Raw genomic sequence first — 18,004 nt, forward strand, 5'->3', positions numbered from 1 at the left:
TGAGGGGCGCCTGAGTGACTCAGTGGGTTAAAGCCTCTGCCTTCAGCTCAGGTCACAATCCCAGGGTCCTGGGATCGAGCCCCGCATCAGGCTCTGTGCTCAGCAGGGAGCCTGCTTCTTCCTCTCTTTCTCTGCCTGCCTCCCTGCCTACTTGTGATCTCTGTCAAATAAATAAATCTTTTTTTTTTTTTTTTTTTTTTTAAAGGAAGTTGAAGTTGGGGCATTCAGGTGGCTATAACAAACATACCAAAAACGGAGTGGCTTGTAAACAAAAGAACTTTTTTTCTACATTCTGGGGGCTCGGGACTCCCAAGATCAAGGCCCCTGCAGATCTGGTGTCTGGTGAGGGCCTACGTCCTTCTCGCTGTGTCCCCACACAGTAGAAGGGATGAGCTAGCTCTCTGGGGTTTCTTTTTGTGAGGGCACTGGTCCCTATTGTGAGGGCTTCACCCTCGTGACCTAATCATCTCCCAAAGTCCCCAACTCATACTAGCAGCACCTTGGGGGTTCAGATTTCAATATAAGAATTGGGGGCTGGAGGGTTTAGCAAACATTCAGACCATAGTCAGGTGCTGAAGTAACCTACCTAGGGTCAACCAGCCAGGTGGACCCCAGATTTGAGCCCAGGTAGCCCAGCCTAGGCTCCTGCAGGCTCCCCACCACGTGCCATGGGTCGCACCCCTGAGGGAGGCTGAAGGTGTGGGGGAAACAGCACCAGGGGCACCCCATGGGCCCAGGGCCCCATCTGGCAAATGCACCCAAGACCTAGGGGCCCTGTGGACCTGGATGTTGCTCCGCTGGCAATGCTGGTAGGAGAAGTAGAAGAGCAGGAAGCTGCCCCTCTCAACGAGACACAGAGGGACATCACCTGGCAGGGGACATGTGGCCACGACGGAGGAAGGGGACAGCAGGTCAGCAGGTCAGTGGTTTGTCCTCACTGCCCAACAGGGGAAGCTAAAGAGAAGAGTCAGCATGAATCAAGCAGGTACTGGAAGCTCAGCCAACCCAGTCCCCTCTAGGGTCCCCAGAAGCTGAGGACTCCCCAAGAAGACAAGCCAGGAGCACTGCCCAGCACTGGCCTGGCTTATTCCTATGCTTATAGCTCCAGCCGGCCCCTGGAGGAGTGGGAGGCTCTTGCCCAGGCATGCCCACTCCCAATAAGGAGTGAGGATTAGGGTTAGGGGAACCTCCACACCTTTGCATATGCTCTTCCTAGGTCCACAGTGCCATTCCCCATACTAACCCCCCCCACCCCCACCCCACAACAACTGACAAAAGCCTACTTGTCCTTCAGGCCCACCTCAAATGCCACCACATCCTGCCCAGGTAGGATGGAATCACCCTTCCCTGTACTTGCTTGGCATTTGCCCACACTTCTGCCAATGCCCCTGTCATGGGATGGCAGGGTTGCACCATGGAAAACAGGACCTGTGGGTGGCTCTTGACCAGTGGGGTCCATAGCCCAGCACAGGATCTCACCCAGAGAAGATGTTCCACCAGGGAAGGAACCACCCCATTTCCTCCTCACTGCAAGTGCTGTGTTTGCCCATTTCCTTTTATTTAGTGTTTTATTTTTTTAAAGTTGTCTCTACACTTGACATGGGTCCCGAACTCACAACCCTATGATCAAGAGCCAGCCAGGTGCCCCTTGCCCATTTTAAAGACCGGGGTACCAAAGCACCTTGTTGAACAGCCTGGAAGTTCCCAGGCCTGAGGAGCCTGGTACTTAGAGCATGGGAGAGGGGGCCAGAGTAAATCCCAAGCTGAGGTTTGAGGTCGACCTTGGCCTTAAGAAGAGAGATGGGCCTGGAGGCCCAGGGCTGGTGGTCCATGAGCAAGGCCCTGGCCCTGATCTCTGTGGAGTTAGTGGTGTGACAGCAGGTCACAGCCAGGCCACACCTGGCATCAGGCCTTTGCTGCCCAGTGCTGACGGGTGCAGCCCTGCCTCCCTGTCCCCATGGGTACCCATGTGTAGGGTTCCCGCCTCCTTGCCCTGCTTAGGTTCTCAGCTCTTGCTTGAGGCCTCAGTGGGAGAGGCACTGACGCCCCCCCCATAGCTTTCCACAGCTTCTTGGAGGGTGCACAGGGGTGCCAGGAACCTTGGAAGGAGGCTGGCGAGAAAGGAAGCACCCCGTGCCTCACTGTGGGGAGGGCAAAGCAGCAGAGCACTGACAAGCACCCGCCCGGTAGCCCTGGGGACACTTCTGTCCTCCAGACACCCCCTTCCCCTGGCTGCCCTGACTTGGGCTCTCCTGCTCTCTCTCCTAGCGCTCTGCCTGTGCCTCCTCAGACTTCTCTGTGGATTCCTAGTCTCTGAGGAGAGGAATAGCAAGGTCCCTCCAAGCCAAACCCTTGGCCCCAGGTCCTCTCTCTACACGCCCTTCTGGCTCCATCTCAGCCACCTGCCTGTTTCAGGCACTACCGGTCACCCTCAGCCAGGGCTCCCCCAGGCGTCTCTCCTCAAGGTCTCACAGGCCCCTCAGAACCAGGGATCCAAAATGGCCTTCATCTTCCTCGTCTTACTGTTCAACCCAGGGAAAGTGGTCTAACCAGTGTGTAGCTCAGGCGAGTCACCTACATGATGGGTACACAGGGACCCACGCCTACAGGGTACTGTGAGGACTAAGTCGCACAGAACCTGGCTTCCGGGTCCATGCTCAATACATGTTAATTCTTTTCATTCTTTCTCCCCCGAGAAAACCTAAGCCAGGGCCACACTGGTGACACTGGCCTCTGCCCCTTGCCAGCCACCTGACCGGCAGCTGCTAGGCATTCTCTGCAAGGCAGCCTAAGTGACTGACCTGGTGACTGACCTAAGTGCCATCCTCTGCTCAACACCCCTCAGTGGCTCCCCATTGCCCTTAGGACACAATTGGCCCTCCTCTGCCTGTGCACAGAGTCCTTCTGCCGTCCAGCCGGGCACAGAGAGAAGAGCCAATAAATGTTTGAAAATGAATGAATGAATGAATGAATGAACCAGTGAGTGAATGAAACAAATTCTATTTCTGTGAGATGGAAAGATCTTCAGTTTTAGGAGGCAGATCGGGTCTCTCACTTGCTGGGGCTTTAGAGTGAGTGCCCCCACCTCTCAGTTTCCCCATCTGAGAGCAGGAGGCGGCCACAGCGCCTCTCACAGGTGTGGGGTGAACACAGCAGGTGCCCGTGGGTGCAAATTCCTGTTCTCTATTCCTGGGCTCGTGGAGGGGCGTGTACCTCAGATTGGGGTTAAATCACGAGCTGAAGCGTTTCTTGACTTTGGCAAACAAAGGGGTAGGGAGATCTCACTCCCCATGAGGTGGCTAGGGGGACTTCCAGAGGCCTAGACCACTGGGGTCTGTGCTGACGTGGAAGTAGAGAGAGGAGATGAGAAAAGAATTTGGGGGAGTTGAAATGAGGGGCCGGGGGAGTCTTTCCAGCTGTTCCTCAGGAACTCTGTCTGCGCTGAGCTGGGTGAACTCAGGATCGGGTTCTGAGCTAGCCTCAGTTTCCCTAAGCTCTTCGGCCTCTGGGAAGCCCCAGGAAAGATGCCCAAGCAGAGAGGGGCACGGCAGTGTGCTCGGCTCCATTAGCTGTCGGGCGTGCCCACCACAGCTCTCCCACCATGGTCTAGGACACAGCTTTAGCTTTCCCGAGGTTGAGACAAGCCCTAACCTCCTGTGTGGTTTGGTGGGCCCCTCCTCGCCCCAGAGCCCAGAGGCCCACATCCCACCTCTGTCCTCACCCTATTTCATGCTTTCTTCTTTCCTGAGTTTCTTCCTCAAGTTCTTCCAGAAATTCTCACCCTTCAGCTGGTGCCCTAAAGGGAAACAAATCTCATTTCAGCTCCTTTTTATAGCATGCATTATTGGGGACCTTTTTCCTAGTAGAGAAGTAATATGTGTTCACCGTGGGAAAACCTTTAAAATACAAAAAATATAAAGAAGAAAATAAGGGTCATGATCCTGTCATCAAGACAGAGCCACTGTTAACGTGTCTGGAATATTTTCTTCCGAGAGCTTTCTCAAGGTCCATAGATAACCCCGGGATTATACCTGCAGATAGAGTTTCACGTCCAGATTTTTCTACTCACTGTTGTATCAGGAGTGGGCAAAAAGAGATGAAGGAAGTGGAGAGAATATTATACAGCTTGTAGAATGGAGAATGGGGACAGATATCCTCAGTGTGTAAGATGGGAATAGACGGTGCTGCTGACCTCAAAGCAGGTCACTAACCCCACCCCAGACAGATAAGCCCCTGATGTCGCCTCCTGATCTCTGAAGGGAGGAGCCTGCGGAGACCCCAGTGTGGGTGGGGAGACCTCATGCCTCAGCCATCTTTGCAGCTCCCCTGTCCCCTAGCCTCTACTAGAACTGCCAGAAACAGGGAGGTGGAGCGCTTTATAGAGTGAGGAGCCAGGCTATTGAGCTGCTCTCTGGTCCTACCAGTAATTTGTTGTGTGACCTCTGGCAAGTCGCCCGCCGAGCCCCTCTGAACCACACTTGTTGAATGCATGTGCTCTATCAGCACTTCCTAAACGGTGTTACTAGATCCAAGAAAAGAAGAGTCTGTGATCAATTGCTGCCCAAGTACTGTCAAATGCAATTCTCAGCTGCAGGACTTTTCAGAGCCTTTAATGTACTACTATATGGTAAACATACAAGCAAAACAGAAGAGAAGACAGTATATGGAGTGGCCAGAATTCATTACAGAAGTGCCTATTCTCCTGGGATAAATAAGGGAATAATGTATAGTTGGGCGCAGGGAGAAGGGAGGCCTGACCCCAGAGACCTCTGTGGCCCTCATTCCCTGACTCCCCAGTTTTCATGTCCCAGTTTCAAAGCTTCCTTTTCACACCACACTCTTATTTCTAACCTCCTTCCTTAGCTCAACTGTTCTTTCCTTCTTCCCAGTCTGTCCCTCTTCTCTTGGCTAATTCCTAGATAAGACCCAGCTTTAGGAGCCCCTCCTCCAGGAAGGCCTCCCTGACTTCCAGGCTGAGTCAGCTCATCCCTGTTCCCATAGAGCCAGTGCTGCATCTATCAAATCTCATGACTCAGTACCAGGCTGTTACCAGGACAGGCTGCTCACCACCCTGGGAGTCCCACCAGGGCAGAACCCACTCCACTTCCTCTCAGAGACCCCATGCCCAGCACAGCAGTGGTGCTTACATTCTGGGGCTATAGCTCTGAGAGAATGACAGGCCGCTGCGGTTGGTGAGGAACCAGATGGTGAGCTGGAGAGCACAGGGTCTCAGTGGCCTCAGCTACACATGTAGGGCCCTCCCTGCTCCCGGTCTAAAGCCCAGGCTGAATGTCTGTCCCCTGCAGTGTCTGATGGGCACACGTACAGTCGCTCGAGCCACCGGATACGCTACAGCTGTAGCCCTGTCGAAGACTGGTCCCCTCCCTTGGACCTGAGTTCTGATGGGGACGTGGATGCCACAGTGCTTCGAGATATGTACCCGGATTCTCCACCAGGGTAAGGAGACAGTTTGGGGGAGGAGGGCAGGAGCCGGAAGGGCACTGGGTATGAATCCCTACCCGCCCCCCCACCCCACCCCGTCCAGAGGAAATAGCAACATCTCCCCCAAACGGTGTAAATGCAGAAAATCTCTGGATGTGGCCATCTCCTGACCAAGCAGGTCCCAATGACACAGGGCATGATTCAAAAGATGTCACTGGAGAAGGAGAAGCTCAGCTCCTTCTGACTCGTGTCAGGGGATGGGCCCCGGCTCTTTCGTATGCATCCCCAAAACCCAAAACCCCATGCACTGGGTCAGGCTTTACTGTGTCCAAACTGCACTCATGACCATCAGGTAGCCCAGTCCCACTGGGGAATTCTTCTCTGGGGGGCCTGTGGGTTCTCCCTGGCACCCTCAGACAGATGACCCACAGGCTAATAGTTGGAAAAAGAAGAGAGATCAGGACCTCCTTTGCTTTCTTACCAGGAGACCCCTCTGGCCCCACAAACAGCCACAGCCCCATCACCCTGTACCCCATTCCCCTTGGGGGGCTGTAAGTGCCCTACACCTCTGTGTTTCTGAGGAGCCCCAGGGTCTCCTTCTAAGCCTGGAAGGGCCGCTTCCATGACTTGAGGCCCAGGAGAGTCAGACAGGCTGAGGGTACTGCCCCGGACCATGCACTCTCAGTGCCGGCTAGGAAGCCGCTCCATCGGCCGTGGCCACTGTTCTGAGCTATCCAAGACCCGGAGTTCAGTGACTTGCCCAAGCACATTCACACGGAGCCTGGGCTGAGTCAGGACTAGAATTCAGTCTCAGTGGTTCAGCGGTGCCTTTCCTAGGGGAGTTGGAGGGTTTCATTAGAGCCAGCATGACAAACCTCCAGGGCAACCGTCCCTGTCGCCAGGCTCCCAGCCCTCGGGAAAGCCCCCACACTGGCCCCTGAAGCCAGGTTCCACTGAGCCCTGAGGGAGCCTCTTCTCTTGCAGTTATGAGGAATGTATGGGACCAGGAGCCACTCAGCTGTACATCCCCACGGACGCACCACCACCCTACTCGCTGACCGACTCCTACCCAGTGCTGGATGGCATCCTGTATGGGGGCATCATCCACAGCCCGGGCCGATACGAGCAGGCGCAGAGGATCCTGGGCCAGGCTGGCCTCCACACCATCTCCATGGATACCCTGCCCCCTTACGAGGCCGTGTGCGGGCTTGGCCCCCCATCAGGTCTGCTGCCACTGCCGGGCCCAGAACCGGGGCCCAGGAGCTCCCCAGGCTCACCCACCCTGACCCGGGCCCCGGCTTCTCGTCCAGAAAGGATTCTGTGAGTGACCCAGCCAGCCAGGTCCTGCGGTCCCTCGGGCTGAGCCACAAGGGCGTGCACACACACAGACACACACACAGGCTTACAAGGGCATGCGTACACGCACACACACACAGATGCACACACAGCACTCCCACGTGCACACATACATACACAGTTTGTACACCTACACACACACACACAGATGGACACACAGCACTCCCATGTGCACATACAGATAGTTTGTACAAGTACACACACACACACAGAGCTGTGCACACACTTCTACGTGCACACACAGATAAATGGTTTGTACATACACATACACGCTGACACACATGCACACACACATCCAGATACGCACCACACATGTACAGACATGTGAATACACACAGCCCCCCTCCCACATCCACACAAACCCATCTGCTAAGGTTTCATTAAAAATGAAGCTCTCTTGACCTCCCGTCTCCTCCCCAGCCTGTGGTTATGCCTTTGCAGGCAATGCTGGGAGAAGACAGTTGGAGAGGGACAGGGCCTTGCTCCCCCCTCTCCCTGGCCTGTTTGCCTCTGCCCTCGCCTGGCAGGCTGTGCCCAAACTCTGATTCTGCCTCCAGAAACTGCCTGACCCTCCCAGGTCGGCCGCCTGCCCCCACCCCCACTCCAGGGCAACACGCCCTCCTGGGCAGTGGGACAGGCCTCAGTGAGGTTCAGCCACACACTGGACCCCTCCCTCAATTCCAGGGCAGCCACACTATCACCACCCTGACACTTACGGGGTGAGGGACATGGGCCTGGGGGCCCAGGCACAACCTGGAAGCCCTCACCGCCCTCCCCCGCCCCCTCCCTAACCCAGTGCCCCCGGCCTCATGGCGCTGGCGGCGTTATTTTGGAGGGCCCCCACCCCAAGCGACTGGTGATGAGCAGGGTCCTTGGCCGGCGTGCGACAGTGGTGGTGGTGGGTTACAGCTGTCCCCGTGTCAGTCCAACCACGGCCCAGGGCTGAGGGTCTTCAAAGAAGAGAAGGGTGGCCTGGGCACAGCTCTGAGACAGAGACGTGGCCCCTCACTAAGTGCGTGCCCAGCTGACCACCATGGCCGAGTGTGAGCTGTCTACCCTTCCCCCGGGCGGCAGCTCCTAGTTGGGAATCGTGAGCTGATGCATTCTGCCCCTGCCCTCCAGGGCACTTGCAGAGATGAAATACTGGGGAAGCGGGCCCCCGAAATACTAGCATGCCACCATGAGAGATCAGATCTGGGCCTCACCGCCAGAGGCACCTGGAAGGGATATATGGGTGTGCCTGCTTACAGAGTGGCCCACAACTCCCAGCAATTTCCATCCAAGAAGATGGATGAAGACCCAGCCTGCCAGAGGGAGGCAGCCGAACAGCTTTGCAGAGTGTCCCGCCAGCATTGCCAGCGGCAGGAAGTGGAAAACTCGAGTCCACCCTGCCTCCCCCCCGCCCCCACCCACCCCCGCCCCCCATTTCCATTCTTCTAATGAAGGGCTAAGACATTTCAGTAATCCCTTTCTTGAGAAGTAGGGTGACAAGGATGGCAATCGTGAATTTTACTTTCTGTAGAAATAGGGTTTCTTCCGGTGCAGAACCGAAAGGAATCCGTGCAGAGGTTCTGCGGCATCCTGAAGCACCCAACTCCGCCAGGAAAGGGACCTTGTTTACAAGCAGTTCTGTCCGCCTCTGTGGTGTACTGTTTTCTAGGCAAAAAATATCTGTCTGTTGTACTGTATAGCCTTTAAATGCACTCCAGGGATGGGACTCTTTTAAGAAATGCATCCTGCTTCTGCAACCCTAGAGAGTACTGTGGGAAAAAAGATAAAAATCCCTAAGTACTCACCAATGTTTGAGGGATGGAGCTAAACAGCTTTTCTCGTTCCTGGTTTAAGCGCTAAATAAGCAACAATGTATCTTTTCTGTGTTCAAAATAAATATATCGTATCAATAAAAATATTGCAAAAATAATATTCGGGAGGAGTGCGTGTGGTAAGGGGCTCGGGCCATCGTTCACATGTAAGGAACGTTAAGTAAATAACAGCAAATCGGAAGTACCTTCCTTCTCTCAAGAGGAGAAGCCCTGAAATCTTGTCACTTCCCTGTTGACACGGCTATTGGGGTAGTCAGGGACTTCCACGCTGACTCGCTTCTTTTCTTAACCTCCCTGAAACACAGCTTCATCTCTCTGAGCCGTGGTCAGGGTGTCACCAACACGGGCCATCAAGTTTTGGACTTGACTTCAGGATCCCCGGACACTGAGCTTTCTCCTAGCCCAGCAGTTCATTCTCAGCACCTTGATGGTTTCCACTACCAGGAAGGGGGTAGGAGGATTGGTAATTAGACGGAGATGAGTTGCTTTCTTCCCCTTGCAGAAATTCTTTCCTGGGCTTTGTTCATTAATCCCTTCTCTGGCAGAGGCTGGTTGCCTTCCTCTGTCACCCTTCCCTCCCACTCGAACTCGAGTGGCATCCACCAGCAGAGTCCTAGACCCGGGAGTACCCTGAAAGTGGGACTCAGTCCCGAAGAAAGGTACAGCATCAGTTCCAGGTCCCAGCCATCCTGCACCCACTCCAAGCCCACACTGCCACCTGCTGGCCGCCTGCTGCCACTGTTCAAAGCCAACAGGTCTGCCTTGGGAAAATAGCACGCACTTCCCTTCTCTCACTTGCAAACCCACCGCCCACCGACATTAGCAGTTGTAGACAAAACCTCTTTGGGTTCTGAACTGGTCTTCCACCCTGGTGATATTTCGTGAGGCTTAGCCAGTCAAGCATTCTATTCTCAGGAATCCCGCCTGCCCCCCAGCCTCTCTCTCTGGGCACAGCCTGAGGCCTAAGCACCCCTCCCTGTATGCAAACTAATCACGCCTCTGACCTCAACACCAGTGTGTGTGGCTCAGGGGCCACCTCTGTACTCTGGGGCCCTCTTGTCCAGAATGAACGTGGCAGCCCTCACGGCGATGGTATCCAGCCACTCCAGCCCGAACTACACCAACACTTAGTTCCAACGACACACAGGATCCCCCCACCAGCCCAGGAGACTGCGGGGCTTGGCGTTTCCCACCTCCCCTACCCATGACACACCCTGTGTCTACACATGGCGCCACATGCAAGGTCCAAGCACACTCCTATAAGGAGACTGGCCTCTCTCTGCCACAGCCTAAGGGGTGGGGCCGAGGAGCACACCCCAGGCAGTGGGGCTCATCAGGGGCCCAGTGAGAGGGGGAGGTGACAATTCTCAGGATGGTGGGAACAGGACGGAGGCAGGACCTGATCCTGGGACAGGAGGAGGGCACCAGGGGTTGATGAGGGAGGTGACCCAGGAGCACCCAGATGGAGAGGGCAGCGAAACAAGGAAGGAAAGGAAGCCAGTTCAGGACGTTGTGGTCACACAGTCCCCCTCCAAGGAGGCAGTGGAGAGCACACCTCAAAGTTAGCCACCAGACAGGAAAGGCAACAGCACTCACAGTAGCTCACAGACTCTCAAGCACCCTGATGGTTTCCACTACCAGGAAGGGGGTAGGAGGATTGGTAATTAAGACGGAGATGAGTTGCTTTCTCCTTGTCCCTGGTGCAGCCATGCGGGCTTCTGTGGCCAAAGAAAATCTTCTGATGGGGGAAATGCCACGGCTGGCAGGTAAAGTTATCCCTACGGTCAGCAGGCTCTGCCACTGGGCCAGTATGCACAGGCACGGTGCACCCCAAGGTCTCAGACAGGACACCACCAACGCTGGCCACGCATGAGCAGCCCGAATCACCCGAGAGAGGAAGGAGGGTTGATACAAAGTCTGGCCACCCACAGCCGCCCCTCAGAACACGACCTGGCTCGACATAACGAAGCCTGCCCCCTCACATGCACACAGAGGGGGGGTCTCTCACACCAAGTTCCTCGCAACACCCTCGGACACACGCTTATGTGTGCTTCACTCCGCTCACACCGCCCGTGGCTACACACATGCCCGCTTGGGCGGCTTTGGGGCGCACATGCCAGCGCCCCACACTAGGCGTCCACACACTCAGGGGTCCCCCATGCACACTCCGAGGCCACCCACTTCTACTCAGGTGCCACCGCTGGTGTCCACTTGATGACTGACCAGGTCACGGGCGTGAGCGGTAGAACGACAAGCAGCTGCGGCGTCTGAGAGAGCGAATCTTTGGTCGCGGGCTCTGCTCTGCTTGACCTCACACTGAACCTCCCCAGTCAGGTGAACTCTCTCAGTCAGAGCTAATTACCTGGTCAGGCCTGGTATGTCAGGGCTGGGGGCTGGGCACGCCTTTGCCCCCCAGGGTCGCAGTCTCCCTGTGCCTGCTAGGCATCTCTCCCGGGAATCCCGAGGCTCCAGGTCCCCAGCCCCTATTGTCACAGCCCCAGCCTTACCACACTAACTCCTACCCGGCCTGACGCCTGAGGTCCTGGGGCTGGCCAGCATTCTGCTCCATAGCTGGGAGCTGCCTGCTCCATGACCCACCACAAAACCACACCACCTGGATTACAGGGAGAGGAGAGGCAACTTTTGAAAGGGGAACCCGCTATCCTCTGGCAGGTTCTGAGACCCATTACCTGTCTCCATGACTCAACTGCAAGAGACAGAAACCCAGCTTGAACCCTCTTAAGGATATTTATTGACTCACGTAACTAAATTGTCCAAGTGATAAATCTGGCTTCAGGCTTGGCTGCATCCAGGAGGTCCAAGAATATGGGCAGGTGTATTGCCTCTCTTGGCTCTGCTGCCCACCATGTCACCTTCATTCTCCCATAGGAGCAATGGCTGTGGATGTCCCAAGTCTGTGTTGGCTGGCTAAAGGCCCAACCTCAGGGCCTATCTCACTGCTGGGCTCTGACATCTCGTCCTCTTGCCTGCCCTTCCCTTCCTGGCCTGTCCCTGTGTATTTGAGCCATCCCTGCCAGACTCGAATGATTCTCCTCTGAGTGGTGAACCCCAGGGATCGGGGGGCCTTATGGAGTGGACAACTGACAAGAGCAGTCTGTTCAATTACAATGAAAACAAATTCCTCTGTGTGTGTAACAGCCTGGAGGAGGGTAAGTGCAGACTTGCAGACTTGGGAGCCCCTGACCAGGCAGCACCCACCCCTGTAGACTCTGTGGGTCCTGAGTGTCCCTGAGCTCCTAGGCTTTGCAGGGGACTTGGGAGCCTTTGGGCAGCAGGGATAGCTGTGAGGGAAGGCTAGGTGCTGGGACCCAGACGCTTGGCTGTCGCGACTTCTGTCATCAGTTCACTGTGACTTTGAGCCAGGTCCTTTCCTTCTCTGGACCTCGGGACCCCCAACCTCCCCGACCCCACCACAGCTCCCGCATATCTCCTGTGCCCCCCTCACTCCCCGTCTCCTGCATTGTCACCAAAGTTAGTCAGCCCGGCAGGCAGAGAAAGGTTCTCACTAAGCCAGTCACTCACCAGAGGGCCCAGACAACACCACCGAATCCGACAGCTGACGGGGCCGCAGAGGTCTGGTGGGAAGGAGGCTGGTCCTGGAGAAGCCGAGCTGACCCAGGCACCAGAGGACAGAGTGGGAATTCCCGGCCCCAGGCCCAGCCTTCCCCACCGCGCTCTCGGCCCACCCTAGAGACACAATTCACAGGCACAATGGGCTTCCCCAGAGCTGGGGAACAAGATGTCCAGAATGAGTGAAGTGGTTATATCAATATATAAGTAACTAAAAGCAACAGAAGAATTACACGGGATGGGGGGGGGGGTGGCAGTGGATATTAAATTGTTTGTACCAAATTGTTAAACTTTGGCTATTAATGGGGAAAAAAAAGGGGTGCCGGGGTGGCTCAGTCCGTTAAGCATCTGCCTTCCACTCAAGGTCATGATCTCAGGGTCCTGAACCAAGCCCAAATTAGGTTCCTTGCTCAGCAGGGAGCCTGCTTCTCTCCTTCCCTCTGCCTGCCGCTCCCCCTGCTTGTGTGCTCTCTCTTTCCGTGTGTGTGTCTCTCTCTGTCAAATAAATACATAAAGTTTTTTTTTTTTTAATAGGAAAAAAAATACAAGCCACTCCAGCCCGCTCCTTAGGCAGCAAATCCGCCTGGGGCCAAGGAGAGAAACAGAGACGAAGAGACAATGAGAATGAAGGCCCTTCTGTGTTAGACACACACACACCACCACCACCACCACCACCACCACCACCACCACCACCACCACCACCACTACCACCTTTCCTTGGCCTGGCGATGGCCTCTTCCATAGAGCTCAGTGGCCTGGAACTCTACATATCCCCCTCATCCAAATCCACCATTCCCCCTTCTCTGCCCTTATAAATCTTTGGCATCAAGGGAAAAGCATGGCTTTGGGTCTCATACCTCTGGCATGGTGAGCTGCGTAACAGCCTCCGAAGATGCGCAGGCCCCAATTCCCGCAAGCCGAGACTGTTCGCTTCCGTGGCGAAGGCACTCAGAGGAGGCAACGAGCCTGGGTTATCCAGATAGACCCAGGAGGACCCAGGGGTCATCCTCAGGGGAAGGCCTCAGGGTCAGCGTAAGAGAAGACACGCCAAATTGAAGGGGCAGAAGAGGAAAATGAGAGACTGACACCTGCTACCCTCCAGGACTGGCTCGGGAGGAGAGGTGCTGCTCCCTGGCAACCCATTATCAAGGAGTCCTCCAATGAGAAAGTGACTTCCCCAGCGCGGGGATAGAATTCCCCTTGGGCCACGGGGCTCAAGAGAGGTTGCAAGAGGCAGGGAGCTAGAGGCAAGGATCCGAGAGCCCCCAGATGTGGCGAGGCCAGGTCTGAGGCAGCTACAAGGCCAAGCACCAGGCAGATGCCCTTCCTGGTGACGGGAGGGCCCGGAGGCCAGCCCAGTGTCACAGAAAGCTGATGAGAAGGAATCCTGGGCTGAGTTCCTACAGGTCACACCACCCTGTCCTTGGGGCTCTCCAAACTGTGAGCCACCCCAGGGCTGGGGCTTTGTCTTGTTGGCTTCTGAAGCCCCCAGGACAGCATGGACGGGGACACAGGCTGGCTTCCCAGGGACAGCTCTTCCCCCAAGCATCACGGGAGGACATGAAAGGGGACCCAGCGTCTGAGAAGTCAGGATAGAGTGCACGTGCTGCCCCTTCCCAGAAACACACCCCGACACCTGCTCCAGGAGAAGTCCTAGAGCCAAGGAGTGAGGGGACCCTTCAGTAGCCCAGCAGAATTTATTTGGCCACAGGAAACTCTTACTCACATAAGACTGATTATGAACCCCCAGTAAGGGCTCCGTGTGGAGCACCCTTTGAGAAATGCTGACCCACACGGAAGGAGTGAGTCATTGAGTGGCTGAATGAGTGAATCATGACTTAATTAAGTATTGGGTGATTGAATGGAAGGAAGGAAGGAAGGAAGGAAGGAAGGGAGGAAGCCCAACTCTGAAAACTGTCCCTCACCCATATCTCCCCAAATTTACCTTGCCCCATCATGTGGGAAGGGGCTCAGACAGTGGGGTGAATCCAGATCCTAACCGTGCTGCCCTAATTTATACCTGGGTCTGTATTAAAAGAGAAAATCTCCTCTGTTGTCATTTTTTTTTTTTTAAGGTTTATTTATTTATTTGACAGACAGAGATCACAAGAAGGCAGAGAGAGAGAGAGAGGGAAAGCAGGCTCCCAGCTCAGCAGAAAGCCCGATGCGGGGCTCGATCCCAGGACCCTGAGGTTATGACCTGAGCCAAAGACAGAGGCTTAACCCACTGAGCCACCCAGGCGCCCCATCTCTGTTGTCATTTTAATCTACTTCCTCCTGAGGGAACACTGGGATCTGGTGAGATTATAGCACGATCCCCACCCCTCTGGGGCCATAGGGCAGAATTCGAATCTCGAGTCTGAGTATAAACCAGTGAGTTATAAAATAAAAATGAAAACGGACGGCAGAAGGCTGGGAAGGAGAGAGATGGTCAAGGGTCGAGAGTACACGGATAGCTGTTGGGCTCTGTTACCCCAAAAGCAGTCTTTGGGCAGCAATGGCAGGAAGCACAGGGGGAGTAGGGGAGTAGGGAACGAAGACAAGGGAGGGACGTGAACCCGCAAAGCGTGCCGTCGTGAGCAGGTTACTGCTGTGGGCCACCGCTGGAGCAAGGGTGAACACACCTCGGAACTGTCCCACCGAATGCAAGAAGCTAGGGCGTCTGTGCGCCCACCCTGCTTGGCTGGCCGAGGGCTGGGCCTGGGTGTTAACACCCCGGCCCTCGCCGTTTGTTCCGCATGCCAGCAGAGCACACTCCTGTAGCCAGAGAACATTCTCAAGCAGGAGCGTAAGGACCTTAGCCAGGCACATCCGAAGTGGGCTGAAGGCTACAGGCTGGCACGGGTGCGGACGGATGTGGGTGCTGCTGTATCTGACTTCCCATTTGGGGACGGGCGAGGACGGAGCGGAGCTTGGCACTGCTCCAGGGCGGCGGTGGGGGGGTGGGGGGGGAGATGGCCCAGCCCCAGCCACTCTCAGGTCGGAGCCCCCCAGAGTGACAAGCAATGGTGGGCCGGGCCGTGTGCAGCTTTCTCTTTTGCTAGCACACTTCCTCCTCGGCTTCCTGTCTGAGCGTTGGGGCGGGCCAAAGGCAGACCAGCCTGGGCCTGGCCTGGGGAGGCCCACGGCTTCCCTCGGCACCCAGGCCCTTGGAGCCACCATGAGCCAGCCTCGATCCCCGGGCCTAGAGGAGGCTGCCCTGGAGTCCCTCCTGGGTGACCTCGTCAGCTACTACCAAGAGGAGGCAGAGGCAGGCCGGCTGCAGGTTTGCAGGGACGCAGCCCTCACCAAGAGGCCCCCTCTCGGTTCTATCTGCCTGAGCTTCTGGTCCCTGGTCCGGGGACCACTCACTCCCAGGGGGCGCCCAGCCCTGCCCGGCATGTCTGCCATGACCTGGTACAGGCACTAGAGTTTCTGGAGCTCATATCTGTCAACCTACTTCTGTTTCCCTGGAGGAAGGAAATCAGGTCCTTGAAGGTAGGCACCACCACGCCTCTGAGCAAAGGGGTCTCGAGTAGGGGCCAGAGCTCTGCATCTGAGGGGGACAGCATATCCATCCTGCCCACTGACTCTGGTCCCATTTTACAGGTGGAGAAACTGAGAGCAGAAGAGGTTAATGCAACTTATCCGTAGTCACCAGCTAATAAGTAGCCTAGATAGGTCTTAAACTCAGGCAGCACAAGCCTCCAGCTGCTAGATCATAGGCCTCTCCAAAGAGGAGGAACCGAGGAACTCATAATCAACAAGGGGAGGAATCTGGCTCTGGAAACTATAATCTGTTCATGTTCCAGGCCAGGACTGCTGGGTTGGGAGCCAGGATATTGGAGCCTCACCCCAGTTCAGTTACTTTCTTGCTGTGTTTAACTTGAGCCCAGGTCCTGTTCAGTCTCTAGGCCTCAGTGTGCCCTTCTATAAAATGGGACAGAGGATAACATGATCATGGACCAGATTTCCATTCTGGCCAAATGCTCCAGACCCCTGCTTCTCAGGGAGCCTCCAGTGCCCCCGGGCATCAGCCCTCAGTCCTGCCTGGCCACAAACGGCCACTCACAGCCACTCTGCTGCATTGTGTCCCATCTCTAATGAATACCCCTGTTGGTTCCAGACATACACTGGGAACTTCGCCTACCGGGTGCAGCCTGTGCTTTCCAAACACACGCTGCACACCCTTCTGGGCAGGCTGGGCTACGCGGCCACCTCTGAGGCAGAGTTTTCGCTAGTCCGGCCACCGGCAAGGAGAACGCCAAGCAGATGGTGTTTGAGATCTTCCTGGCGAGAGCTGCATGTGAAGCCGTTCTGGAAACCTCGAGCAGGCAGGTCCTGGGACTGAGAGGAGAGGAATCAGCCAGGCCCTACTCCAGGCACAGCTCCAGGAGAAGGCTGGTGAAGGCCCACAACTGCCCCGAAGGGAGCCGGCCAGGCCTGGGGCCCCCCGAAGGGCTGGGGTCTGAGAGGGCCCTGGCTGAGGGCCCTGACCATCGGAGCACTGTGCCGGAGGCCCTGAGTCTGTCTGAGGTCTCGACGTTGCCCCACAACCCCGTTGCTGCCCCCCTGCTCCCCTTCAACTCCCAGTGGGGCGCCAGCACACGCTCAGACAGTGAGGAGTTCTTGACCTGCTACAGTGACCTTGTTCTGCACCAGACGCCCTTGTTCCCCAAGGACCTTCTCCCGAGCAGCCTGAAGGGAGGGCAAGCCCAGGGCCCAGGCCTGGCTCCCAGTCCAGCTTCAGGTGAGGCAGTCACCTCCTTAGCTAGCAGCAATGAGTGGTCCCCGATCCCTGATGCAGCTCCTGAGAACACGGGGGTCACCGTACCCAGCCAGCTCTGCCTGACACCAGGTCCCCAACTGTCCGGGAAGTCCTTGGACCCAAAGCCAGAAGTAGAGCCAGAGCTGGCCCCCCCTGGCACGGACACTGTTCCTCCAAACACTTCCTCCGAGATGGATGAGCTCTGTGAACGCCTCTCCCAACTCCTTGGACCCCCAACTCTAGTGCGCCATCCGAGGGGCTTCCCAGGTCCTGGGCTTGAAGAGAGTGAACTGGAGCCTCTCCGGGGGCCAGAGCCAGCTAGCAAGGGTAGCAGCCCAGACAATAGGGTCACTCGGCCCTGGAGGGTGACTCAGACACCCTCTCATGTACGAGAGCCCCCCAACACGCACTACCTCCCTCCTGTGGGAGCTGGGAGTTCCCATCCAAGACCACCACTCAGGCAACAGCTGAAAATGTCACCCCTGGATGGTACCGGGACAGACACCCTGACTGAGAACACGGCTCTTCCACCAGGGAAGTGACTACTCAAGCAGCAGAGCTGGGACCCACAGCTTAACAGGCACAGGGAGAAGTCTGCTCATCTGTCCCTCAGGTCCCAGCCCTGCCATCTACTGACTGTGGAACTCTGGGCCACTCACTCTCTCTGAGCCTTGTTTCCTCATGGCTAAAGCGAGTGTGGTGAGACCCACTCACAGAAAGCTGGGAAGAGCGAGAGAAGTGAGGGGTGCACAGCGCCCCTCTTGCCTTCCTCTGGGCACTTCCTGTCCCTCCACATCCTTTGGGCGCACCTCCGAGGGGCAGTTTCCTTAAGCATCCTTAAGGCACCTGTCACAGGGCAGATGAAAAGACAGCTGTGTAGATAAACAGACTCAGAATACACTCTGAACCCGCTTAGACTCCTCTGTCAGCCTCCCCTCTCTTGCTGCTAATTTCTGGTTAACAGAGAACAAACCTGGGGCGCCTGGGTGGCTTAATCAGTTAAGCACCTACCTTCAGCTCAGCTCATGGTCTCAGGGTCCTGGGA

The 18,004-nt window shown here is 56.1% G+C and overlaps 2 protein-coding genes across 2 annotated transcripts in view; both read left to right on the plus strand.

Moving 5' to 3' along the window:
- BEAN1 (brain expressed associated with NEDD4 1) overlaps positions 1 to 8,692 on the plus strand; it is a 36,192-nt gene extending 27,500 nt beyond the window's left edge. The window contains exons 4-5 of the mRNA XM_004744303.2: positions 5,307 to 5,457; positions 6,427 to 8,692. Of these exons, the coding sequence (XP_004744360.1) occupies positions 5,307 to 5,457; positions 6,427 to 6,766 (491 nt within the window). The 3' untranslated portion in view covers positions 6,767 to 8,692. The remainder of the gene's footprint in view (positions 1 to 5,306; positions 5,458 to 6,426) is intronic.
- A 6,495-nt stretch (positions 8,693 to 15,187) lies between these two features.
- On the plus strand, positions 15,188 to 18,004 carry LOC123390974. The gene is made up of 2 exons (XM_045076136.1): positions 15,188 to 15,689; positions 16,318 to 18,004. Exon 2 carries the CDS (start codon positions 16,464 to 16,466, stop codon positions 17,499 to 17,501), a length of 1,038 nt encoding a protein of 345 aa, XP_044932071.1. The 5' UTR covers positions 15,188 to 15,689; positions 16,318 to 16,463; the 3' UTR covers positions 17,502 to 18,004.

The sequence above is a fragment of the Mustela putorius genome, unplaced genomic scaffold (assembly GCF_011764305.1).
Source record: "Mustela putorius furo isolate JIRA1106 unplaced genomic scaffold, ASM1176430v1.1 tig00000174_pilon_pilon_pilon, whole genome shotgun sequence".
Classification (NCBI taxonomy): domain Eukaryota; kingdom Metazoa; phylum Chordata; class Mammalia; order Carnivora; family Mustelidae; genus Mustela; species Mustela putorius.

Bases quoted from the DNA above. Each gene is read 5' to 3' on its own strand.
- LOC123390974 (XM_045076136.1), top strand. From the start codon at position 16,464: ATGGTGTTTGAGATCTTCCTGGCGAGAGCTGCATGTGAAGCCGTTCTG.